Below are 25,865 nucleotides of genomic sequence, written 5' to 3' on the forward strand. Positions count from 1 at the left end.
ATTAGCTATGTATAAGGTCGTTTTCTAAAACCATAATCATACTTCGAAGTAGTAATGCTTCATATTACTACTTCCAGAGGCAAACAAACCCTTTTCTAAACAAGATCTGACGTGATGCATAGTTTTCCCTACCAAAAAATCGACCTTCGACTTAAAAGCGACGATCCGACGTTTAAGTGAGCAACGCTTTTCAACACCGCGACAATCCGACGTTTTCGCAAATAAAACGCGATGCTTCGTAATGGAACACGATCCAATTGCGACCATCCGCCGTTTATGCGACATATTGCCTACGTACTTGTGCTGACAGGGAATATGCTTGAATTCTTTATTAATTATCATTGTTAAAATGCTTTACAACACATTTTATACTTATTTTAAAATAAGCATTCTACCAAAGTTTTTAAAATGCTTTTGATGTATGTTGATATATGCCGTTCACTAGCTTCTACAGCAATTAAACACAACAGGGTTTGTTTGGGCGACCCCCCACGCACCAACCGACCGAGACAGTGGGACGAGTCGTGTACACTCTGGTATAGTGATGGGAAGTTCGGCTCAATTAACTGATTCGATTTTTTCGAACTGTCCGTTGTAATGAATCGATTCTAAAACCGATTCTATGATTTTTTTGTCTTTTTTTTTCCGGCTGACCATAAGACTCAACGATCGAATCATGGGATCGGATAATAAATTTCTCAAGGTTACGTTATTTGACTGAAAGATAGCGCTGGTGTTCAACAAAAATGTTCAGCTTGACTATTCACAATAAAAAAAAACAATGCATAAAAAGCAGAAAGGGTGTCGATGCTGAATAAACACGCGTGTATATATATTTCTTATTTTCTTTACTTAAGCCAAATTCATGTGCATGAGTATCAAGGACTACATCACAGTTAACAACAACTGCAATATTACCAATACAATCACACATACATATATAATGAGCATGAGTAAACTTGCATACGTTGTTGTGTAAATGTCAAAGTTAATAAATATCTTAGTTTGTTCTTTGATGAAAGACATATAGTTTTATTATACAGAAATGCAATAATTTACTTTTGTGATAAATGATGAAGAGCTGCGTTTATTTTATTCCTTTTAACAGTGTAACTGCATTTCCGCAGTAAACGCCGCGAGGGCTCTTGGGATCGGTTCGTGAACCGTTCGTTTGATTCACCGACCGAGTGTCCGAAAACCCGTAAGTTCCGATTAGTTCATCGAACAGGTTCTTTTGAGTCACCCAGTGTCCGAAAACCCGCATGTTTGATTCGTTCATCGAACAGGCTCTCAGGTTTTTTGGAGTCAGCGAGTTAGAGACCAGGGGCCGGTTGCACAAAACACCTTAAGTTTTCCCCTTAAGTATAACACTTAAGGTTTAATTTCTCCTTAGCTAAGGGATTTATTTAAGGGTGTTGCACAGAACCCCTTAAAAGGTTTCCTTAGTTAAGGAAAAACATTAAGGGATTTACAACATTGAAAGACGTTTTACAGCAGTAAAATTGTCCCGTTTCCATGGAGACCGTTCATATCTTTGCACTCGCGCTTACTTGTGATACCTGTTATCGCCTCACAAAGTAAAGTTACTCACAAAGTAAGAAAAAAAATGGAAGAAAAGAAGACAAGAAAGCCAAATTGGTCAGAGGAGGAAAAGATAATACTTTTGGAAGAATTCAATAAAAGAAAGAACATACTAAAAAGTAAATTTGATCCGCAAATAACAGCAAACAGAAAACAAAGAATGTGGGAGGAAATTGTAATGAAAATTAATTCAAGAAGTCTGGTGAAAAGGTCCATACAAGAGGTGCAAAAAAAATACGACAACTTATCTGTTCTGGCCAAAAAAGAGATCACTAAATACAGGAGAGAATGTAACAAAACTGGTAAGAACTCGATCTTACTAGTTGACGTTAACTTACAACTTCGGATAGGTTAAATGACTAACATGACTTGAGGGAACTGTTAATGTTCGTCTTTATTGCTGTACATAAGTTGCTCATCTTCTTTCAACAAGTTATTACACATTAAAGTATTTAAGGTATAGATATAAAGTAGACTGTAATGGTTCTATAACGTTATATGCTATGGTTAGTTAGCAAGCTAGGCTGAACGTGAAACAGGCTTAACGTTCTTTGACACTCGCGTTTAGACTGCAACCTATTGTGCTAGAAAAAAAAAATCATTACCAGAATTTATTCTATACAAAATGTCATTTTGAAGGTGGAGGTCCACCTCCAAAACCTCTTTCAAATGAGGCAGCGATGGTAGCGGACATAATTGGTCGTGACTCACCTACAGTGGTTGGAATAACTGGCGGAGGGGAGAGCTGTGGTCATTTGGAAGGGTAACATTCTTCAGGTTAAGCCTAATTAATGACATTAGGGTTAATGTCATGACTATATATTTAACTAGTAAAACCTTGTTCAGTGAGCCAGATGAGTTAATGACGGAAGAATATGACGTTGCGGCTGCAAGTACATCGATCGTCATGCCTCGCAGCCCAGCTAACCCTCCAAAGACACCGGGGGTGTCAAGGTAAGTTTTTGGTACGCCGTGCTACCTTTTCCCGGATCAATTACACAGAAAAAATACAGCACTAAATTTCGATCCAATCATACTGTATAATAAGCATTTTCAGTCTCACACAGTATTCAATTATATTTCTTATCGCAGTGCAGTTAAAGTTTATACTTAATAAAAAAAAAATTGCAAGTTATGTGTCACGATCGTCGGTAGGCGAACGGGCAAGCAAGGGAGTAGAGCCAGGAAGTCGGGTAAAACGGGGATTTAATAGGGAAACAGGCAACAACACGGGGTAGAACGACAGCAAACATCAATGACAAGTCTGGGGAAGACTGACTCTGACGAGGACTAAATACAGAAGACTAGCTGGTATTAACAAGAGACAGGTGAGAACAATCAGGTAGAAACACGGGATAACGAGGTGGGCGTGGCACACACGATGATCGTACGGAGCTGGGCGTGACATTATGACTCCTGTGTAATATTTTTGCACATCGCTAGTTGTATTAATACTTTGCTCTTTTTTGTATTACAGAAACAGCGGGAAAGAAGACGGTGTAGCTGTACTGGCACTCCAAAAGGAGGTTTTGCTTCTCCAAAAAAAGAAATTAGAGCTTGAAATTGAAAACTTGCTCGTAGAAAAAAACAATTTGCAAATGAACAATATTTTATTGCAACACAAAATAAGCAAGCTAACAGAAGAATCAATTACATTTACTGTAACGTCCCTAGAAGAATAGATAGCTATAGCGACGTGTACACTTAATAAAAGTCATTAAAATTTATATAATACCTGTACTTATTTCTAAATCATATTTATACATCTATAACATAACTATTTACAATTATTCATACTCTTTCAATGAGAAATAAAATAATTTAATTACGATAATTTGTCAAATCATTCTTTATTTATAGCCTAGCTATTCTTTTTAGCTAAAGAAATTCTGTACTATCGTCTCTCGCACGGTGTATCCACTGTTTTCAACTCCTTCCTCCCGATCCTCCTCCACATCTTCAGTGTTCTCCTGCTGCTCATCCTCCTCTACTTCACTGCCCTTAGATAAATTGAACAGAACTACACATGCTAGAATAATCCTGCATGCTCTGCCTGGATCCACACGAAGCTCGCCATGTAGGCAGTGGAAGCGTCGTTTTAGCTGCCCGTTGACCCGCTCAATAATTGCCCGTGTTTTGCACAAGCTAAAATTGTAGCTCTCCTGTTAGAAAGAGGGAGGGGACCACATGGTACTATCGATTATTATCAATCACATTGAATAAATTGTAAATTAAGGTAAAACATGCAGCTGAACAAGGTAGGTCTATTTTACAATTTGGATACTTAGACTATACTTGCCTGAGAACTGTTGGCAGGATTTCTGAATGGTGTCATTAGCCATGAACGACACGGATAACCACTGTCCCCAAGGAGGATGCCTTTGTGCCTCCCTTCCTCAAATTCCCTTGCAAGGATACTCTCATCCAATATTCGAGCGTCATGGGTACTGCCAGGCCATTGTGCTACAACGTTAGTTATTTTATTTTCATGATTGCAGACTAACTGTACATTGATTGAATATTGATTTTTTCTGTTAATAAACTGATCTTCGTGTTGTACCGGAGCTTGAATCCTGATGTGGGTCCCATCTATCACACCGCACACTCTTGGGAAGCCGGCTACATTAAAAAAGTTTGTTGCTATTTCATCCTCTTCAGGTTTTGAGGGGAACTTCACCACGGTATTCAAAAGACCGGCAATGGCGTTTGAAATTCGGTGAATGATGCGGCACACCGTTGATTTGTGAACATGAAATACATCGCCTATTACAGCCTGGAAGGAGCCCGTAGCATAAAACCGCAAAGCGATCATTAATTGCAACGCAGCCGGGAGAGCACAGCTTCGGTTTGTGGAGTGATCCAACTGTAGACGGTCGGACAAATCATAAATTGACTGCCGGTCAAATTTATACAGCAAAATCAATTGCTCATCGTTGAGCGTATCTAAGGGATTCTCTCGGTCACGGAACACTCTTTTTGGGATGCGTTCATTTTCGTTATCTATTAGCATAAACTCCGCCATCTCGCAGTTAAGGTAAGGTTAGAGGTACCTTAATTTTTTTCCCTTAGTTTGGTTGCTAAGGTGTTTTGTGCAACCGTTAAGGGATTCCTTAAATATAAGACCAAGATAAGGAGAAAAACTTAAATACTTAAGAGAAAAAATTAAGGAAACCTTAAGGGGGAGACTTAAGGGCGTTTTGTGCAACCGACTTTATTTTAAGGAGACCTTAACTCGGACTTTAAGGAAAATCTTAACTTAAGGTGTTTTGTGCAACCGGCCCCTGGTACTCAGCCGTTCGGGTGTTCTCGGCACCAGACGGAAGTCTACGAACGCAAAAGTGACGAATGTAAGTGACGAACATAAGGATAAACCTAAAAGTGATAAGACAAGCGCAGACGGAACATGATATCCGAAGTCGCGGGGGATGCTTTTGGATGTTGAATAGCCAAAGATAAGTTTTAAAAATATTTTTAAATAATTTTAAAAATCGATTCGTTCAGACTTACGAATCGGTTCAACCCGTTCACTAAAAAAACTGAGTTAAAAAGAACGATTCGTTCGCGAATCGGCCATCACTACTCTGGTATTTCTGTCTGGTTTTTCGCCATAAGTTGTGTGAATGCCTGAGTTAGTGTGCTTTGGGTCTGCATACACATCGTTCTCCTGACAAATAATTACGCCTGATTTCACAGCCTTGAAGTTAAACTCTAAAGCCCTGATAACAAAATACAACTAAATACATCTTTTAAGTTATTTATTCCTTTTGATTAGCCATCCGTTGATGAAATTAACTAAATGTTGCTAAACAGCAGGGAGTTGTGGTGTTAGAGCCCGACTTTTATTTAAATTAGAAATAGATTATTTTATACTATTTACAAATAAGTCAGATTAACAAATAGAGTTAATGTGCGTTCTGTCAGGATGGGTGCGTTCTTATCACAATCCAGGGGTGTCGCAGTTTATGGCATTCCGACAAATGCAATAGCTTGGGAATGGGGGACCAGCAAAAGATCAATAGCCTTGGGAACCGGTCTATCTCGAGCCAGTTGTCAAACAGGCGTGCGGCCACCCGCTGTTTTACGGCCCCTGCTGTGAACCCCTTTAACAAAAAAGAACAGTAGACAGCCCCACCTAGCGGTATGTGCCGACACCCATGCTTCTAAATTTATGCTAAAAACACATATATTCATTCCCTAAAACTTATCATCTAGGCTGTTCACATACATTGTATTAAACATTGTATTAAAAACAGCACGTTCGTGTTAAAGAGAATTATTTCTAGTTTAAAACTCTAGCGGCAAGACAGTTTTAATACTTCTTGTTGTCGCCATTTTGAAATACGTGAAGTGCGCCTGCGTAAGCTTCGGATCGCCTAGGTTGTCATTTCGCCCGCATTGTTCAAACGGAGCGCACGCTCTGCCGAGCTACAGCTTCGCGTTTGGTGAAATACTTTTTCTATTTTACATTGAAATAAAACTTTTGAACTGATTACGGCTTTTTCTCATTTTTATAAACTTGGGCTAAAATATTCGTGCTTGTTTCGCTCGGGTATGCCTCTACTTAAAAATGGTGTCTCTAGTTAAAAGTTTGGGACTTGTGTCGTTTTCTTAAAATACGGTGTTTCGCTCAGGCATGTCTCTACTTGTTTAAGAGTTAAATTCTTTAAACATTTCGGTTAAATATAATGAGCTTACGTGCATTTTCTTTTAAAATACAACGTGTATGCACTAGCTTACATTCAGTCTACTATACGATTTATTATTCCTTAAAACATAATAAATGTGACCATTGTTTTAATACAAGCTTTAAATTACTAATTTAAATTTTAACTAGGTTGTGGGGGAACAGGGGGTGGGCGGCTAGCCCTGTCAATCATCTTTTGGGTGGGGGCATGCAGCTGGACCTGTCAATCATTGGTGATGACGTCATAGACGGAGCCCTCATTTAAGTTCCGCCCATTGTACCACATAACCTTTTTTGAGGCCATTCAGCCCATTAAGCTCGTGTGGGTTGAACACAACTAATAGCTCAGAGTTATCTAGCTCTGATTTAAAGGAACTCAAGGTTTTAGCTTGCACTACACTAACAGGGAGACTATTCCATACTCTAACTACATTCTGTGTAAAGAAATACTTTCTCAAATCCCTTTTAAAATATTCTCCCGCTAATTTCCACCTATGGCTACAAGCTCTAGTATTTAAACTAATATTGAAGTAGCCATTTGTCTGAACAGCATCCAGACCTCTTAGAATTTTATATGCCTGGATCATGTCCCCTCTTAGTCTCCTTCTGGCTACGTTTTTATTTTAATTATTTTGGAATTAATTGGAGATGCTGAGACGTGATTTTTATAGGCTTTATTACATTTATTACATGACATGAGTAGTGAGAATGTGGAATTTTGGGAATCTGTTCCCACAAGTTGGACGTTCTTTGAGACAACTCTTAACTAAGCAAGACAGTTAATCTGGTCCAGTGGCCTGTACTACGAAGCGGGGTTACTGGCTTATCGGGGGAACTTTGCAAGTAACTTGATGACGTGTGGTGTAACTTCGCGATTAACCCGTACTACGAAAGGTGGGTAGGTTTTAGTCGAGACATGTTGCTATGGCAATTTACCCTAAGTCTCAAAACTGCTCTGAGCAGTTTTTGTTCTTGTTTAAGTCGAGGTTTCTGCGTAAGCCAGCCCTATATGAGCACCGCCCCTCCCACTACAATTTCTCCGAAAACAATGCCGGCGTACCTGGATGATCCGTACCACATTGGCGCGCGAATCGTGAGGGGCTCTCTCTGTTAATATGTATGAAATGGAGCAATGGCATATAATATGCATTCAATGTATTCATTAATAACTGTTACAGAGAAAGTTATTCTGAAAACCCAAGGGGTGTGCATTGTTCTCTGTTGTCCACTGATCAAAGCACACTTCACTAGATGTGCCTGTCTTGTCTAGTTTTAAAGTTATTAACCCATTCATGTATTGTCGACTGCACAGTATACGGATACAAAAATTAATTAAAATTTGCATGTAAAGCAATCTGGGAAACAAAGGGGTGTGCAACAGTCGCCATGAGCCCAAAATACTAAACCACCATATATTTCCCCACGGGGATTAATAAAGTGTTCATTATTATCATTATCATTACAGCTGAAAGGACCTATATTATATTAGCGATTAACATAATTTGGCACAAATCACAAAATGTTTTGAAGCAGAAAAATAATCGGTGTGCATCGATGTCTGTGTACTGGACATCACAATTCTGTCATTAAAAACGGCCACCTTACTTAATTCCGTAAAGATATTAAAGCCAGAAAACTGAATATCGAATATGAGGCTAACTTAACCGGGGTGACAGGTTCGAAGTCGTTTTCTCACTACACATATGCTTCTTTTTTTCGTTTTGTCCTGTTGTAAATCATTTAATTGTTTGTTAAACAGTGGCTATTAAGTGTCATATTAACAGACACCTTTTATTATTCGCTGTAAAACATAGAAACACGCTATTAGTGAAGGCTAGACACAACAAATCTTTCATAATGAGTAGAAATATAAATACATAGCCCTACCACTTGACATGATGTTTCTATATTTCATCTTGACTTGCTGCGACGAACGCTTTCCACTACTATTGCATTTGAAATCGGATCAGTTATTGTTAACATTAGGTTTCATTATGAGTAACATATAGTAATGGAACTTCAGGGAGCATTATATTACTTAGCAGCATATAATAGGTGACTTCTGAATTGTGTCGCATCTGTTAGCCTCTGTATTTATTAACAGTATTTCAATTCTTTTCAGAAAACACTATACATTATCTAATACTCGGTTGTGGGATATTTTAGATCACGTTTTATGACCGTGAAAATGTACGTATGCATTTTCTTCGTCGTCAATACGTTGCCAACAAGCCTGCCTGCTTTTGTTACCTGCAGTGGTATTGGACTTTCTTTAAAGGGTTGATTTAAACTCCTCATAACGCTGCATAATTAGCATGCCGTCTTCCTCTGTGAAACATATGGAGATCGCGCTATGAGTCAAACGGTGCCTTGCGTTGCCGAACGTGCTCCATATATGTGAACGCGCACAAACTCCAATGCAGTTAACACCGATTTAACAAATCAACTTCTTAACTGGCGTCATAGTACTGATTAGCCCCGATGGAGTCAACATGATTTTGTTAACCTCGCGTTCGCAAATTACCTCGGGGTTAAGTCTGATTTGGTTAAACCCCCTTCGTAGTACAGGCCACAGAGCAGACTTGTTCACTCTCATAAGTTACCATGGTAACTCAGCCGGGATTCATTTAAGATACGTTGATGGAACGGAATTCCTACATAAATTAGCCAGACTTGTCAAAATAAGTCAGACTTTTCTTTAATCCTGCTTCATGGAATACCCCCTGATTATTAAGCAATAACTTTTTATTATTATTATTATTATTGTTGTTGTTGTTGTTGAGGATGATGTTTGTTTTTGTTGTTGTTATACACTGCTCAAAAAAATTAAAGGAACACTTTTTAATCAGAGTATAGCATCGAGTCAATTTAACTTCTGGTATATTGATCTAGTCCGTTAAGTAGCAATGGGGGTTGTTAATCGGTTTCAGCTGCTTTGGTGTTAAAGAAGTTAACAACAGGGGGGTATTCCAGAAAGCAGGTTATGTGACATACCCGGGTAAGTTTAAGGGTAAGTTAGTGGATAACCTCAACTTTCGGTTCCAAAAACGGAGGTTAACTTTCTGGGTATGTACGTAACCATAGCAGCTTACTCCCTGAAGATAACCTGCTCAGTAGCAGGTTATGTTCCAGGGTAAGTTTGTTGCAGAAGGTTACTGAGCATGGCGTGCCCTTTTGATGACGATCCTGTGAACGTGGAGGCATAAATTATACAAGGTTTTTTTCGCCGGGAGACAGTTATAAGACCGCGTATTGATGTCTTGTCATTTCCTAATGATTATTTGAAAAAGCGTTATCAGTTTTCAAAAGAATCGTTCATTTACTTAACATCTCTTGAAACCGCATATTGCAAATGTCACAAACCCAAACCGCGGGTCTGTGCTTAGCACAGAAAACATCCTGTGCATAGCACTTCGGTTTTTGGCGTCAGGGCATTTTTTGTACAATATGGGCGACGCAGAGCATATAGGAAAGGCAACTGTGCGTAGAGCCGTTCGCACAGTATGTCTGGTACTTAACGCTTCTTACATACGTTTGTACAGTTCCCTGTCCATAGAGCTCTGCGTGTTATTAAAGAGGAATTCCACAGAGTGGTAGGTTTGTCCTTTGTAGTAAAATCTATGATGCATATTTAATATATAGTCATACTATTTATATCTATAGCCTACATGTATTCATCCTGCACACACACACACTTGATACTTCCATATATGACTTTCTATTTCAGGGTTTCCAAATGTAATTTGGAATACATGTAATACATGTATAGTGACAATAAAAGGCATTCATTCATTCATAATTGGGTGCATTGATGGCACCTACATTCCTATTAAAGCTCCTTCAATAAATGAGGGAGACTATGTTGATAGATTGATAGATAGATAGATAGATAGATAGATAGATAGATAGATAGATAGATAGATGTCTTTATTGTCACTATACAAGTATACAGCGAGATAGCGGAGGAAATCTATTCATAGTATCAATGTGCAGGTAACTTGATTTTGTATCCTTAATTTTTTGCCTTGTTAAGTGTTTAATTATTTTGCATTATAATAAAAGGGGAGGCGATGTCAAATTTGCAATTTAATACACACGCATTTACTCTGTCCGTTATTTTTTGCCAAGCCAACTCTTTCTTTAGCCGATGCAGCCGTATTGCTTTTTTTCATTATTATTGGCTTGAATTCCTCATATGCGTGCATTAAAACTTCCAGCTCCGCCTCTGTGAAGTATGCCGCTCTCTTTTTTTCACTTTGATTTTCCATTCTGACTCGTGAAATCGGCGATCAATTGAAAACGTCTTTATGTATGCACGGTGCACGCGCATTAACTCTGGGTAACCGATAGGAGGTTGATTGAACTTACTCTTCTCAGGTGTTTTGGAACCGACATACTCATGGTATGCGGGTTTGGGGTATATCAACCCAGAGGTTAAGATTTACCAAATGGTAAGTTAACCAAGCTTTCTGGAATACCCCCCAGGTGCACTAGAGGGGCAACAATGAGACGACCCCCAAAACAGGAGTGGTTTAACAGGTGGTGGCCACTGACATTTTTCCCTCCTCATCTTTTCTGACAGTTTTTTTCACTAATTTTGCATTTGGCTACAGTCAGTGTCACTACTGGTAGCATGAGGTGATACCTGGACCCTACAGAGGTTGCACAGGTAGTCCAACTGCTCCAGGATGGTGCATCAATATGTGCCATTGCCAGAAGGTTTACTGTGTCTCCCAGCCCAGTCTCAAGGGCATGGAGGACATTCCAGGAAATAGGCAGTTACTCTAGGAGAGATGGACAGGGCCGTAGAAGGTCCTTAACCCATAAGTAGGACCAGTATCTGCTTCTTTGTGCAAGGACGAACAGGAAGAGCACTGCCTGAGCCCTACAGAATGACCTCCAGCAGGCCACTGGTGTGCATGTCTCTGAGCAAACAATCAGAAACAGACTTCATGAGGGTGGCCTGAGGGCCCGACGTCCTCTAATTTATAACTAATATATATATAACTGAAGCTCATGTTTTGCAAAGCCTAGCTAAGCTCAAAATAAATAAATCACAGGGCCCTGATGGCATCTTACCTATAGTGTTAAAAGAGATGAGGGATATTATTTGCCGACTCTTAACTTTACTGTTTCAAAAATCCTTATCTGAAGATGTGGTACCTTCTGATTGGAAGCATGCCAAAATAACAACCATTTTCAAAAAAGGGGATAGAAGTAATTTGTCAAACTATAGGCCAATCAGTCTAATTGTATAACTGGTAAAGTTATGGAGGCTATAATCAAAGAGAAAATGGTAGATTACCTGGACTCAAATAACATTTTGAGGGATAGCCAGCATGGATTTAGGAGAGGTAGATCCTGTTTAACAAATCTGTTGCAGTTTTTTGAGGTAGCTACTCAGAATGTTTATGATAAGAAGGCCTATGATGTCATCTACTTAGATTTCCAAAAGGCTTTTGATGTTGTCCCCCACAAGAGGCTCTTACTTAAACTCAAAGCGACAGGTATTTTAAGAACTGTAGCGACCTGGATTGATAACTGGTTAACAGATAGGAAGCAGCGAGTAGGTATAAGAGGCACAATGTCACAGTGGGCCTGCGTTCATAGTGGGGTACCGCAGGGTTCAATTGTAGGACCACTATTGTTCCTAATTTACATAAATGATATAGACACCAATATATACAGTAAACTGGTGAAATTTGCAGATGACACCAAGGTGGGTGGTGTAGCAGATAGTGAACTAGCGGCTCAGCAGCTACAGCGGGATCTTGATTTAATTAGTGACTGGGCCGATACCTGGCAGATTAAATTTAACATAGACAAATGTAAGGTACTCCATGTAGGGAGCAGAAATATAAAGTACAGGTATTTTATGGGTATTCTGTCCCTCGGGTTATTTCGGAGGTATGTTTCTTTTTTATAAGTTTGTTATAGGACGGGTCATAATCATTCGTTCTGTAATTAATTCTAGCAACGTGTCAGTAAATATGTTTATTCCGGATCATCTCTGGGAAAAGCCTGCCATCTAGTGGTTTAACTGGGAAGCGTCGTGTAAGAGCTCAAGCAGGGGGTTTCCTCCCAGCGCTCGACAGGGAAGGTCCATTTCTCTGTGTCTCTGTGGATTCCTGCATCTGTTGCTCTTAAAAAGGCATAATCTGTAAGTGTGGCAAAAACGATTGATTGTTCTCACTTATTAGTACCTTGTTCAGTAAAGTAATGAGTTTCTCGTGTGTTTAGTGAGTTCTGTTACATTACTAGCATAAGCTAGCTGTTGGTGCTATATTTAGCTTGCTAGCATGAAACATATCAGCACGCGGTGTTAGCTGCGTTTCTTGACATGCTAGGCGGGTGTTATTGTCGATGCTGAGATTGGGTAGTGACTGTTTACATAAGACAACAATATTGAATGTAATCTTAGTGTATTTTTATGGAAAGGGGATACACTGTATTCTGTTATTACAGTTTTACAAAAAGAAAAAAGGATCAGTAAAGCTCTGAAGAATACGACACAGTCTCCCGAGTGTTCACTGAAACCATTTAATGTTTAGCTCTCTGCATAAGCCGGATAGAGAAATTCAGCTGAGGGCAGAAGAATGGGACCTACTGAAATAAAGGTAGCTGATTATGAGAAAGACCTTGGTGTGTATGTTGATGCTTCCATGTCTCATTCTTGCCAGTGCGGGGAAGCAATAAAAAAGGCCAATAGGATGTTGGGGTATATCTCCAGGTGTGTGGAGTTTAAGTTAAGGGAGGTAATGCTAAGATTATACAATTCCTTGGTGAGACCTCACCTAGAATATTGTGTGCAGGTTTGGTCACCATATCTTAAAAAGGACATTGCGGCCTTAGAAAAGGTGCAGCGTAGGGCCACAAGAATGATTCCTGGTCTTAGAAGAATGTCATACGAGGAAAGGTTAGTTGAGCTAAATCTGTTCAGCCCCAAGCAAAGGAGACTGAGGGGGGACATGATCCAGGTCTATAAGATTCTAACAGGTTTGGATGCTGTTCAACCGAATAGTTACTTCAGCATTAGTTCAAATACAATAACTCGTGGCCATAGGTGGAAATTAGCGGGAGAACATTTCAAACTGGATTTAAGGAAGCAGTTCTTTACACAGCGTGTAGTCAGAGTATGGAATAGTCTTCCTGATAACATAGTGCAAGCTGAATCCTTGGGTTCCTTTAAATCAGAGCTAGATAAGATTTTAACAACTCTGAGCTATTATTTAAGTTCTCCCCAAGCGAGCTCGATGGGACGAATGGCCTCCTCTCGTTTGTATAGTCCTTATGTTCTTATGTTCTGTGGTCACTGCCCAGGACCGTGGAGCTCGATAAGCATTTGCCATAGAATACCAGAATTGGGAGGTCCACCACTGGCGCCCTGTGCTTTTCACAGATGAGAGCAGATTCACCCTGAGCACATGTGACAGAAGTGAAAGGGTCTGGAGAAGCTGCGGAGAACATTATGCTGCCTGTGACATTGTTCAGCAAAACCATTTTGGTGGTGGGTCAGTGATGGTCTGGGGTGGCATATCCATGGAGGGACACACAGACCTCTACAGGCTAGACAACGACACCTTGACTGCCATTAGGTATCAGGATGAAATCCTTGGACCTATTGTCAGACCATACGCTTGTGCAGTGGGTCCTGGGTTCCTCCTGGTGCACGACAATGCCCGGCCTCATGTGGCGAGAGTATGCAGGCAGATACCGTTGACTGGCCCCCTTGCTCGCCTGTCCTAAATCCAATGGAACACCTCTGGGACATTATGTTTCAGTCCATGCAACACCACCAGGTTGCACTTCAGACTGTCCAGGAGCTAAGTGATGCCCTGGTTCAGATCTGGGAGGAGATCCCCCAGGACACCATCCGTCGTCTCATTAGGAGCATACCCCAGCAGGCATGCCTACAAACACATATCAGGCATGCCTACAAACACGTGGGGGCCATACAAACTACCGAGTACGATTTTGAGTTGCTGCAATGAAATTTCGGCAAAATGGACCAGGTCATTTTTTCACTTAGATTTTTGGGGTGTCTTTGAATTCAGCCCTCTGTAGGTTTATCATTTTCATTTCCATCAAACGATGTGGCATCCTTTCATTCCTAACACATTACCCAGTCCATATCAGTATAGATATACAGCATGATTTTTCCCCCATTGAGATCTGATGTGTTTTCAAAGCGTTCCTTTAATCTTTTTGAGCAGTGTACATGCTCAGCATTTTTTACTGCCAGTAAAAATTTCCACATCAGTGCACCACTATATGATTGAACATTACTGTAATGGAACTATCAAATAAATTTTGCAGAACATTTCAAAATGCAAAAAAATTCTAAACACAAATTACACCTTTGGCCTGGGTGGAGTGGTGGCTCATCAAAAGGTTGCCTGTGACTGCCTGGAGTGATTCTACCCCATTGGGCCCTTGACCAAGGCCCTTAACCTGCAATTGCTTCATCTTGGGTATGATGTTAATCTACATCCAGCCATACAAGAAGGTTTTCCATCTTATAGAAAAAAATTTGTGGGTTGGTGGCAGGATTGGCACTCCAGCCACTGGAAAAATCTGATGCCCCTGGCAGGTAAACAGAGATCACATGATGCACCTATCAGATATAATCGCATGCTGCGCCTGGCAGTGGATCCATTAGCAAGAGAGACCCTTGTGGAGTGTTCTTAAAGCAGAGGTCACTAACAGGCGGACCACGGACCGGACCCAGAAGCTGTCCCATATGGACCCGGACCAATAGCCAAAACAGAAAGTTATGATTTTAAACCTGACATGGCGCTTCTATTTTAAGTGGCGCAGCTTTTGTAGTGTTTTTGGTAGTGGTTTAGCACTAGAACTGCCGTTTCCCATGCCAATGAACGTCAAACGCCTTTAACCGCCAAGCAAGACGTAGTTCGGCGTATGCAGGCCTTTGTTTGTGCTAATGTGCTATTAGTGTTAATAGCAGCAGTGAAGCTAACACCCACAAACAAAAAGCCGTAATGTTCCTAACAGAGTGGCTGCTCTGTCCTGAAATCCTACAACTGAAAAGTTTTCAAACACAGTATGTGTTTAACATGCTGAATAAATAGACGTAGTTTATTGGTAAAGCCAGCTGGCCAAAGTTCTCTGTCACGTGACAAAAAATATTGTCAAAAAGTTTTTGAATTATACTGAATTAATTTGATTTGACAGTCAGGTATTGATTACGTGCAATGTTGATACAACTAATATATATATACAGTTGTGTTCAAAATAAAAGCAGTCCGACATGACTAATCTGATCAATCACTGTTTTTGGTAGAAATTATATATATATATATATATATATATATATTTTTAAATTTTTTTAATGTGTTCTGTCCGGCAGCTTTAGCAAGCAGAATAATGGTCTGAATGCACTGCTGTGTCAGACATATTTGCTTTGCCATGAGGGGCTCTATAAACTCTGTATAGGCCCTTCATGTTGGTCGATTTCTTTTTATTTGTATATTTATTGTATTTTATTTTTAACACATGTAAAATATTCCAGTTGCCGAGCTGTCCGGAAGGGAGTGATAGTGAAGAAAAGGGGTAGGGAGAGAGATTAAAAAGGAGGTGATAGAGGAGAGAAAAAAAAAAAAACACAAACAAAGGGGGAGACAACAGTGGGAGAGAGGCTAAGAAAGACAAGAGTAATGTAAAAAGCACATATCAAGGCAAGGAAAAAAAAAAAAAAACAGCATTTGATGAATTAAGCAATCGGATAAATCTTGGCAAGTTTAATAGTCTCCTGATAATCTTCCAAATCCACGACGGATTAATCGCCTCCGCCCCCGGAGTTTTTCCCCGCCAAACGTAAGTATATCACTATGGCTCCTGTCGTTTGCTCCGAGTGCAGTATGTTTAGTTATTCTTCTCCCGTCATTAGCGGTACGTTTGTCTGCGATAAGTGTAAGCTAGTTGCCAGGCTGACGGAGAAGATCGCAGACTTAGAGGGACGCATCCGGACGTTACGGGAGATTCAGGAGAGTGAGAGTTTTATTGACGCAGTGTTAGCGGCTCCGGATATGTCCGCTATAGTGAGCCAGTCTCCCCCCGCTCCGGCAGCAGGGCCTTCGCAGCAAGGCAAGTGGGTGACGACCCGGCGGCATAGCCGTAAGTCCAAACAGGACTCACACCGGCACCATTCACCCATTCGCGTTTCCAACAGGTTCTCCCCACTCAGTGAAACACCCACTGAGCCGCCTGTTGAAAGCGCTCTGGTAATCGGCGATTCTATGCTAAGAAACGTGAGAGTAGCGACTCCAGCGGCCGTAGTTAATTGTCTCCCTGGTGCCAGAGCGACCGACATCTTATCAAACTTAAAAGTGCTGGCTAAGAGTAAACGTAAGTATTTGCATATTGTTATCCATGTCGGCACAAATGATGTCCGATTGAGGCAATTGGAGATCACTAAAGCAAATTTTATAGCGGTGTGCAGCCTTGCGAGGAAGATGTCCGCGTCAGTAACATGCTCTGGCCCTATCCCTGCTAGACGTGGCGACGAAATGTACACCAGATTATCGTCGCTGCATCGCTGGCTGTCGGAATGGTGCCCGATAAATGGTGTGGGTTATATAGACCATTGGCGGACATTCTGGGGTAGGCCTTGGCTTTTGAAGAGGGACGGTATTCACCCCACGTGGGCTGGTGCCGATCTCCTATCAAAAAGCATAGCTCACAGTCTTAGGGCAGATTGCTGACTAACCAGAGCCAAGCCAAGGCGGCAGGCAAAACGGCTTAACCGACCGCCTGCTAGTCGCTTAGAGTCGTCACCCAGGCTTCATATTATTGAGACTGTCTGTTCCCCGCGGTTTTAATCGTGGGGGGTCATTCCATCGTAGTTCGTGTCTTGCAAACCTTAGAGAAATTAGACCTATTTCAACTCTGGATAGTAGGTGTAATGCAAACCTAAAACTTGGACTCCTGAACATTAGATCGCTGGCTCCTAAGACATTGCTTGTAAATGAAATCATTACTGATTCTAATCTTAGTGCCCTATGTCTTACTGAGACTTGGCTAAAACCGAATGAGTTCTTGGCACTAAATGAATCCACTCCAGCTGAGTATAGCTATAACCATACTCCTCGACCCGATCGCAAAGGTGGCGGAGTTGCTGCAATATTTAAGACCGACCTAGGAGTGCGTGAAAATACTGGTTATAGCTTTAGTACGTTTGAATTTATTATTCTAAATCTTGCAAGCACATCTAAGTGTAGTTCTACACCTCCAATCACCATTGCCATTGTGTATAGGCCGCCAGGCCCCTATAGCAATTTCCTTAAGGAATTTGCAGATTTCTTAACAAGCTTGGTGGTTACTACACTGAAAAAAATTTGGAGTAGGATTTACTTAAAAAAAGTTAGGAAAGTTTTTTCACTTAGAAAATGTGAGTAATTTCAATAGAATTCCCAAGTAAAAACTAAACACAATGAACTGTAGCTTTAATTAGAAAATCTCAAGTAAAGTTTACTTGGAATTTCCCAGTAAACTGTATTGACTGTTAGTTTATATATTTTACTTAAGTAATGCTTATAAATGTTTTTTTTTTTTACACAATAATCCTAGTTATTGTCACGATCCGCGGGTAAGCAGGCGCACGGAGCCGGAGGTTCGGGGAAACAGGACTTTTAATAAGGACGAGGGCAAACAGGCAGCAACGACATGTAACATAACAATGACCGATCTGGGGATGACTGACTCTGACAAGGACTAAATACACTAGACAAGCTGAGGGAAACGAGCAAAAGGTGAGATCCATCAGGGAAGAACACGAGGTAATGAGGGGGGCGTGGCACACATCGGGATCGTACGGAGCGGGACGTGACAGTTATCTTATTTTAAATTGAGAAACCTTTACTTTAAATATTATTTTAACATTATTTGATGTTGTTTATGTATTTAAATGGTGGTCAATAAAATAACACTGACATACATTTTACTTGAATACTTTTATTTCTATGAGATTCCTTAACAGAGGAGAGTGTCAGCTTCGGTGGGGAGTGCGAGCAAGGAAGCAGGCAGCGAAGCCAGGAAGTCCGGTAGAAGGTTTATTTTTAGAGGCAGAAGGACAGGTGCGGACATCGACGGACTATACAACGATGACAGATCTGGGGTACACTGACTTAGACACGGACTAAATACAAGACACAGGCTAAGGGTAACGAATCACAGGTAAGAGACAATCAGGGAATCACACGAGGTAACGAGGTGGGCGTGGCACACATCGGGAGCGGACGGAGCGGGGCGTGACAGAATCCCCCCCCAAAGGCGCGCACACCGGGCGCGCCAGAGAGGAGGCGACGGACGGGACGAAACCGGGGAACAGGACCTGAAAGACAAAACAGAACGTCAACCAAAACCAGGAAACAGGATGGAGACGCAAAACAAGAACAGGGACGAAAAGAAGGACAGGACCTGACAGAGGACAGGGAAGGCGGACAGACAGATCAAGAAGGGAGACACAGGGGGAACACCCACAGGCGACACGAAAGGGCCAGGAGTGCCAAAAGGAGGAACAAAGGGACCAGAAGGAGAGACAGGCGGGACGAACGGAAAGGGAGGAGGAACAAGGGGAGCACGAGGAAGCCCAGGCGGGCGACGGGCAGCGGCCGGAGGGGCCGCAGGCGGAAGGGAGAAGGGAGCTGAAGGGGACCACCCAGGGGCCAAGGGAACGGGACGAGGGAGTGACGGAGGGGACACGGAGGAAGCAGGAGGGAACACCGGTGCAGGCAGGCAGAAGGGGGAAGCCGCGGCAGGCGGAGGCGCAGCCGGAGCCGGCGAAGGCACCGTCCGACGCCCAGCCGGAGCAGGGGGGCCCGGAGGCGACCGACACGGACCCGGAGGCGGGACCGAGGACCGGCACCGAGGATCCAGGGGGGGACCCGGCGGCGACCGCCGACCCCGAGGACCCGCAGGCAGCCACCGAGCCACAGCCAGGGGCCGAACGGGCGAGCCAGGGGGCAGGGCGGGCGGGACCCGGGCCCTACGCCTATGTCCCCATCCCTTGCTGGAGACGGAGAGGCGGGGTCCTGGGGGGCGTCGGCCTTGCCGGGGTAACGGCGAGGGAGTCAGGGCCTCAGGCAGGGCCGCGGGCAGGACGGGAGAGGCGGCCTCAGGCAGGGCCGCGGGCAGGACTGGAGGGGCGGCCTCAGGCAGGGCCGCGGGCATGACGGGGGAGGCGGCCTCAGGCAGGGCCGCGGGCATGACGGGGGAGGCGGCCTCAGGCAGGGCCGCGGGCATGAGTCCAGCAGGGGGCGCCTCGGTGGGCTTGGGTGCAGGCGGAGGCGGCACCGGGACCTCAGCTGCAGCTGCAGGCACCACCAGCACGTGGCCAACAGGGGGCGCCTCAGCAGGCACCACCAGCACGTGGCCAACAGGGGGCGCAACCGCGGCGTGCACCTCAGGCAGAGCGGAGGCAGCTGCAGGCGTGCGACCAGCAGGGGCCGCTTGGGCAGGCGCCTCGGGTGCCCGGTCAGCAGGGGGCGCCTTGGCGGGCGCCGCCAGCACGCGACCAGGAGGGAGCGCCACGGCAGGCGCCGCCATCACACGGCCAGCAGGGGGCGTAACCGTGGCCACCTCAGGCCGTTCAGGCGCCGGCAGGACGGGCGAGACAGGCAGTTCAAGAGCCGGCAGGACAGGCAAAACAGGCAGTTCAAGAGCCGGCAGGACAGGCAAAACAGGCAGTTCAGGTGCCGGCAGGACGGGCAGTTCAGGTGCCGGCAGGACGGGCGCCGCCATCACGCGGCCAGCAGGGGGCGCCGCCATCACGCAGCCAGCAGGGGGCGCCGCCATCACGCAGCCAGCAGGGGGCGCCGCCATCACGCAGCCAGCAGGGGGCGCCGCCATCACGCAGCCTGCAGGGGGCACCTCGGCGGGTGCCGCAGCCATTTGGCCAGCAGGGGGCGCCGCAGCAGGCGCCGCCAGCACGTGGCCAGCAGGGGGCACCGCGGCGGGTGCCGCAGCCAGAGTGGTGGCAGCTGCAGGGACTGCAGGCAGAACAGGCGGGTCAGGTGGTGCCGCTGGCATTGCGGCGGAAGCTGCAGCAGGCGGTGCCGCAGGCAGAGCGGCGGCAGCTGCAGCAGGCAGGACAAGCAGGGCAAGCGGGTCAGGCAGGACAGGCGGGTCCGCTGGCAAAGCGGCGGAAGCTGCAGCAGACTGTGCCGCGGGCAGAGCGGCAGAAGCTGCAGCAGGCAGGAAAGGCAGTGCCGCTGGTAAAGCGGCGGAAGCCGCAGCAGGCGGTGCCGCAGGCAGAGCGGCGGCAGCTGCAGCAGGGAGGACAGGCAGGACGGGCAGGTCAGGTGGGACAGGCGGGTCAGGCAGGACAGGCGGGACGGGTGCCGCTGTCACGTGGTCAGCAGGGGGCGCCTCGGCGGGCGCCACCAGCACGCGGCCAGCAGGGGGCGCCTCGGCGGGTGCCACCAGCACGCGGCCAGCAGGGGGCGCCTTGGTGGGCGCCACCAGCACGCGGCCAGCATGGGGCGCCTCGGCGGGCGCGGCCTCCACGCGGCCGGCTACAGGGACTGCAGGCAAACCAGGCAGGACAAGCGGGTCAAGCAGGACAGGCGGGACCGCTGGCAAAGCGGCAGTAGCTGCAGCAAGCGGTGCCGCGGGCAGAGCGGCGGCAGCTGCAGCAGGGAGGACAGGCAGGACGGGCAGGTCGGGCGGTGCTGCTGGCATCGCGGCGGCAGCAGCAGGCAGCGCAGCCGCGGGCAGATCGGCGGCGGCAGCAGCAGCAGGCGACGTTGCGGGCAGAGCGGCGGCATCAGCAGCAGGCGGCGCCGCGGGCAGAGCGGCGGCATCAGCAGCCGGCGGTGCCGCGGGCAGATCCGGAACACGCAGGTCCGGAGCCGGCAGGAAGGGTGCTGAGCGCGTGGGGGCCCTCCCTTTCCGGGCTTTGGGAACCCGGGGAACGCCGTCTCTTGCGGCGCGAATTCCGCCTTGCCCCAGACGCTCCGGCCGATAGTAAAAAGCCTCCATTGGAGGGGGCTGCTCCGGATGCGAGCTGGCCAGGCTCGTAGCGATGGTGTCATCAAAGGCGGGGAGGAGATAGCAGGCTCCCAGGAAGAGCGACGGAGTCTCCTCCTGCAGCTTCTCCCCTCGCTCGGCGAGCCGGCGTTGTAGCCGACGGAGGCATTTCCGGGCTTTGCCCAGAGGGTAGTCCTGCCCCGACGGGCGCTCCTTCCGGAGCAGGTCCCGGCCCCGGCAAGCCAGCTCCAGGGCTACCGGGTCCTCCTGTACCTCGGGCTGGGAATGCCAGTACACGAAGTCCTGCAGCAGTCCGAGCCGGTGGTGCTCGGACTGCTGCTTCGTGCTTTCCGGGAGATCTGTCATTCTGTCAGCTTCGGTGGGGAGTGCGAGCAAGGAAGCAGGCAGCGAAGCCAGGAAGTCCGGTAGAAGGTTTATTTTTAGAGGCAGAAGGACAGGTGCGGACATCGACGGACTATACAACGATGACAGATCTGGGGTACACTGACTTAGACACGGACTAAATACAAGACACAGGCTAAGGGTAACGAATCACAGGTAAGAGACAATCAGGGAATCACACGAGGTAACGAGGTGGGCGTGGCACACATCGGGAGCGGACGGAGCGGGGCGTGACAGAGAGCATGAAATAAAAAAATAGTAAAACTGCATCTGTTTGATGGTTCTGGTAAATGGTGCACTATAGTGCATTTTACTTCAGTAAACTTTTTTAGAACAACCACAGTGCATTAAAATGCATAAACATTTAAACATATAAAACCTTTAAATATAACAAACATTTTATAACAATTTCAGTTGCAGATATCAAATACAAAAGTGTAAAAGTGCAAATAATGTCAAACTAGTAGCTGCCTTTTATTAGCTACCTTTAATTTCAATAAGATTAAAGTAAGGGAACAAAAACATCAAGTAAAATAATAATAAAACTCTGCATCTATAGTCTCCAGCAGAATAGCATTACTTAAAATGCATAAGTAGGGCCCTATGATTTCCGCGATGCGGAAAACGCGGACGGAATCGCAGAATTCAACAAATAAAATGGATTCCGTTGTAAAACGCGGAATGTCGTATAATTCGCTGATACCGGTGTGTGGGCAAAGCAACGCAATTATTTCTAATGAATTTTGCCCACTGCAGCCCCCTGTATGTGTTACCTGTTGAGGCGGGACTCGCACACAAACGTACAGACACGGGGGAAAAAGTCAGCTATGGCGAAGAGGCTCGCTGAAACACCGAAGTCCTCAAAAAAATTACGGAATTCGATTCTTAGTGCTAAGTTTAGGGCAGAACAATACCCAAACGATTTTTATGAATCGGGAGAACAACTCTTTTGTAGGTTTTGCCAGCACACGATAGACTGGACCCGCAAGAACACATGTGATGACCACTTACAGTCAAAGACTCACATCAGAAACAGAGACAAGAAGCAGACTAGCGCGAGCCGCTCACTCCAGCAAAGTCTTGGTCATGCAAACAAATCAGCTGAAGCAAGACGTGAGTTTATTGAAGATTTTGTTGCTCTATGTGCCGAGTCAGACATTCCTTTAGAAAAAATGAAAAAGCTACGTCCGTTTTTGGTCAAGCACTGTAAACAAGGAGGAGCGCTGCCAGAACACGAGAGCAGCCTCCGTCAAATCCACTTACCCCGTGTGTTCGAGCAGCATATGGAGGCTGTGCGACAGAAGCTTCAAGGAAAAAAAATATCAGTCGTTGTTGACGAAACTACGGATGCAAGAGACTGCAGCGTTCTGAACATCGTCATTGGTGAGTGAATTAAGTAGACCACATTCACACCAGTAAATTAAAATATACTTATTAGAATGTAATGCGAATTACATGCATTACAATATTGCAATCGTATTAGTTATGCCAATACGTAAAAATGTGCATATTTCTTGTGAAATATTTTTTGTAAAAATGAACTGAATCTGAATAATTACTAGGTGATTACTGGTGATTATCCGTTGTTATTCTGATGCTAATTAAAATAAAGTTAACTAAAAGTTTCTTCTTATTTCTCTTATTTGTGCAGGTTTTGAAGGCCAGTACTTTCTGGTGGATGTAATTTTCATGGAGCGATGCAACTACTCAACCTTTGCCCAAGCAGTAATAGGCTCCCTCCACAACAACAAACTGGATCTCAATGATGTCTGGGCAGTGGTCACAGACAATGCAGCCTACTGCCTTAAAGCATACAAGGATGTTCTGAGAGATGTGATGCCACACAGCAGGCATGTGACATGTCTTTGCCATGTCATCAATTTAGTGGGAGAAACATGGCAACACTATAGCTACTTCTCCGACGTGTCATCTCTTGTCACTTGGATGCGATCAGCCTTCTTCAAAAAGCCAGCCAGGAAGAGAAGATGGGTGAACTTTCTCATTCTGAAAGATAGGTTGCAGACCAAGGTTCCTCCTGAAGCAGTGAGTACCAGGTGGAATACCTGGTTTGAGGCAGTTAAGTACCATGCAGAGCATGTTCATCTATATAGAGAGTTCTTCTTGGCAGAAAATTCATCATCCCAGGCAGTTACAAACATCCTCAGTCTGCTTGAAAAAGAAGAAAAGGTGCAGGCCCTCACTGTCCAGCTGACCTTCATCTCAGATGTTTGCTCCAAACTGATGACAGCTCTGACGGTCCTGGAAGGAACCCATCATCCCACAGCAGTTTCTGTTCACAATGTAATGGAAGATCTTGGGTTCTACCTTGTGAATGGAACAGCAAAAACATGTGGTTTTGGTGCCGAAACAGACATGCTACTGAGCAAGATGTGTATGGCAGAGAGAAGAAAGGTACTTGATCAGCTTCATGATGCGTTCCATCTGGCATTCACAAAATTTTCAAAGCATTGGGACACTCACCCTGCCAAAGAGGTCTACAGGCTGGTGAGGGTCTTTGACCCCAGGCAGGCTCCAGCCATGGAAAAGCAGATTCAAGCTTACACACAACTGGAGCCACTGGCACACCCATCAGCAGAGTTGTATGAACAGTGGACTGCTTATCAACATTGTGTGTCCAGGGAGCCCTACCCACCTGATTTAGATCTTGCTGAATACTGGAGAGGCCTGAGTGTGAGATTCCCAAAGGTTGCAGAAGTGGCAGTCCCTTACATCTACTTTCCTGTCAGTTCAGTGGATTGTGAGAGCAGTTTTAGTAAGTACAAGACTCTACTCACAGACAAGCGGGAAACACTTACAGAGATGAACACAAAGAGGCTGACAATCATGTCTGTGAAAGATGGTAGAATTAAACATGAACATGGGTCCGGTTCATTATGCAAGTGTGCACAACTTAATTTGACTCATTTGATACATTTTTTATGTTGATTTTAAATGTGAAGCACTTTTATTTTACAAAAAGAAGACTTCATTCTAATGTGGAATGAGGTTCTTTGTTTCTTGAAAAATTAGTGTTTTTGTTGTTTACAGGTAAATGTTTTACCAAATCAGTAAATGTTCTGCTGGACCCCAGCACTTGAAGTTGAAGCTGAATAGCAGTCATTAAATGTGATTTTTTCCTATTGCATTGTTCTTTTTTCCCCCATCCACTCCATAATTAGCCAGTTTTAGGTGAATAAATATATGTTTATAACGTAAAACACAAAATTCAGAAGAATAAAAATGGAAAAAATGGAATTTAGGAAAAAATAAAACAGAATTTAGGAAAAAACAAAACGGATTTCATAGGGCCCTACATAAGAATGGTTATGTTAAACAGTACTGTAGTTGAAGTTGTAGTTTTCTGAACAACAGAGGGGGCGGGATTTGGACACAGGACAGAAGGGTACACAGACAACCACATGCTCAACACATTGAGCCACATGACTAGACAGGTAACTGTGGAGAACAAAGACTAACATGAAGGACGAGATGACCAGCAATGCCTGCTGGTCAAACAGGGAAGGGACACGGAAGGACCACAGCAGGGGCTGACCCTGACAGTAGATTACATTAAAAGCTTTCTATGCAGAGAGTTAACCTTTGGAGAAAGTTTTAAGGAATCTAACCCAAGAAAGATTTTCTGAAACACTTCAAATGTGTTTCTCAGCTTTGGGGGATAGCCTAAGTTTAGGGAGTAAATGCAGCCCATGAGTGAAAGACATTTGTGAGATTTTTAACTCCCAGCAGCACCTCCGTTCCCTCGATGACAATGATGACATCAGATATACTGGCATCTTCCTCTTCTACAGATCTGCTCAGTACGATGATTTTCATGACATGACTGGAGAAGGTTAATCAAATCTCTGCTGACATCCTGTGAAATATACAAATCAGTGCAAAGTGGTTAAAATACTGTACAGTATCACTTTTTCAAGGACAAGGACAATCTGCATAAAGACATGGTATTGATGATTGACGGCCTGTATTTCCATGTATTAGCCTTAAGTGTTTTAATAGCTGTAGTCTTCAGTTTGACTGAAAGCTGCATTTTTTACATAACCACCTCATTCTCCGGCACCAACAGTTAAGAAACGATGAACATGTGAATGCATACTTATTGCTATCTATCTGTGAGGTGTGCTGTAATAAAGTATTGCCAACTTACCTTGAATTATAGCTTGAATAGTGAGTGCAATATCTGTAAAAGAATGTA

The 25,865-nt window shown here is 44.5% G+C and overlaps 2 protein-coding genes and 1 long non-coding RNA gene across 3 annotated transcripts; all 3 read left to right on the forward strand.

The window, feature by feature from the left end:
* The first annotated feature begins 1,329 nt into the window (after window positions 1–1,329).
* LOC140591012 (uncharacterized) lies at window positions 1,330–3,415 on the forward strand. The gene is made up of 3 exons (XR_011991899.1): window positions 1,330–2,344; window positions 2,428–2,535; window positions 3,059–3,415. It is a non-coding gene; the product is annotated as an uncharacterized lncRNA (long non-coding RNA).
* A 12,214-nt stretch (window positions 3,416–15,629) lies between these two features.
* LOC140590952 (uncharacterized) lies at window positions 15,630–18,910 on the forward strand. The gene has a single exon (XM_072712771.1). It carries the CDS (start codon window positions 16,114–16,116, stop codon window positions 16,984–16,986), a length of 873 nt encoding a protein of 290 aa, XP_072568872.1. The 5' UTR covers window positions 15,630–16,113; the 3' UTR covers window positions 16,987–18,910.
* A 3,506-nt stretch (window positions 18,911–22,416) lies between these two features.
* On the forward strand, window positions 22,417–24,792 carry LOC111846387 (uncharacterized). Its single transcript, XM_023816513.2, has 2 exons — window positions 22,417–23,035; window positions 23,304–24,792. Exons 1-2 carry the CDS (start codon window positions 22,417–22,419, stop codon window positions 24,596–24,598), a joined length of 1,914 nt encoding a protein of 637 aa, XP_023672281.2. The 3' UTR covers window positions 24,599–24,792.
* Window positions 24,793–25,865: the final 1,073 nt, after the last annotated feature.

This window comes from Paramormyrops kingsleyae, chromosome 5 (assembly GCF_048594095.1).
Source record: "Paramormyrops kingsleyae isolate MSU_618 chromosome 5, PKINGS_0.4, whole genome shotgun sequence".
NCBI lineage: Eukaryota > Metazoa > Chordata > Actinopteri > Osteoglossiformes > Mormyridae > Paramormyrops > Paramormyrops kingsleyae.

Excerpts from the sequence above, each read along its gene's own strand:
- LOC111846387 (XM_023816513.2), top strand. The coding sequence starts at position 22,417 with ATGTGTTACCTGTTGAGGCGGGACTCGCACACAAACGTACAGACACGG. Across the intron at positions 23,036-23,303 it reads CGTTCTGAACATCGTCATTG|GTTTTGAAGGCCAGTACTTT; the intron begins GTGAGTGAATTA and ends TTATTTGTGCAG.
- LOC140590952 (XM_072712771.1), top strand. The coding sequence starts at position 16,114 with ATGGCTCCTGTCGTTTGCTCCGAGTGCAGTATGTTTAGTTATTCTTCT.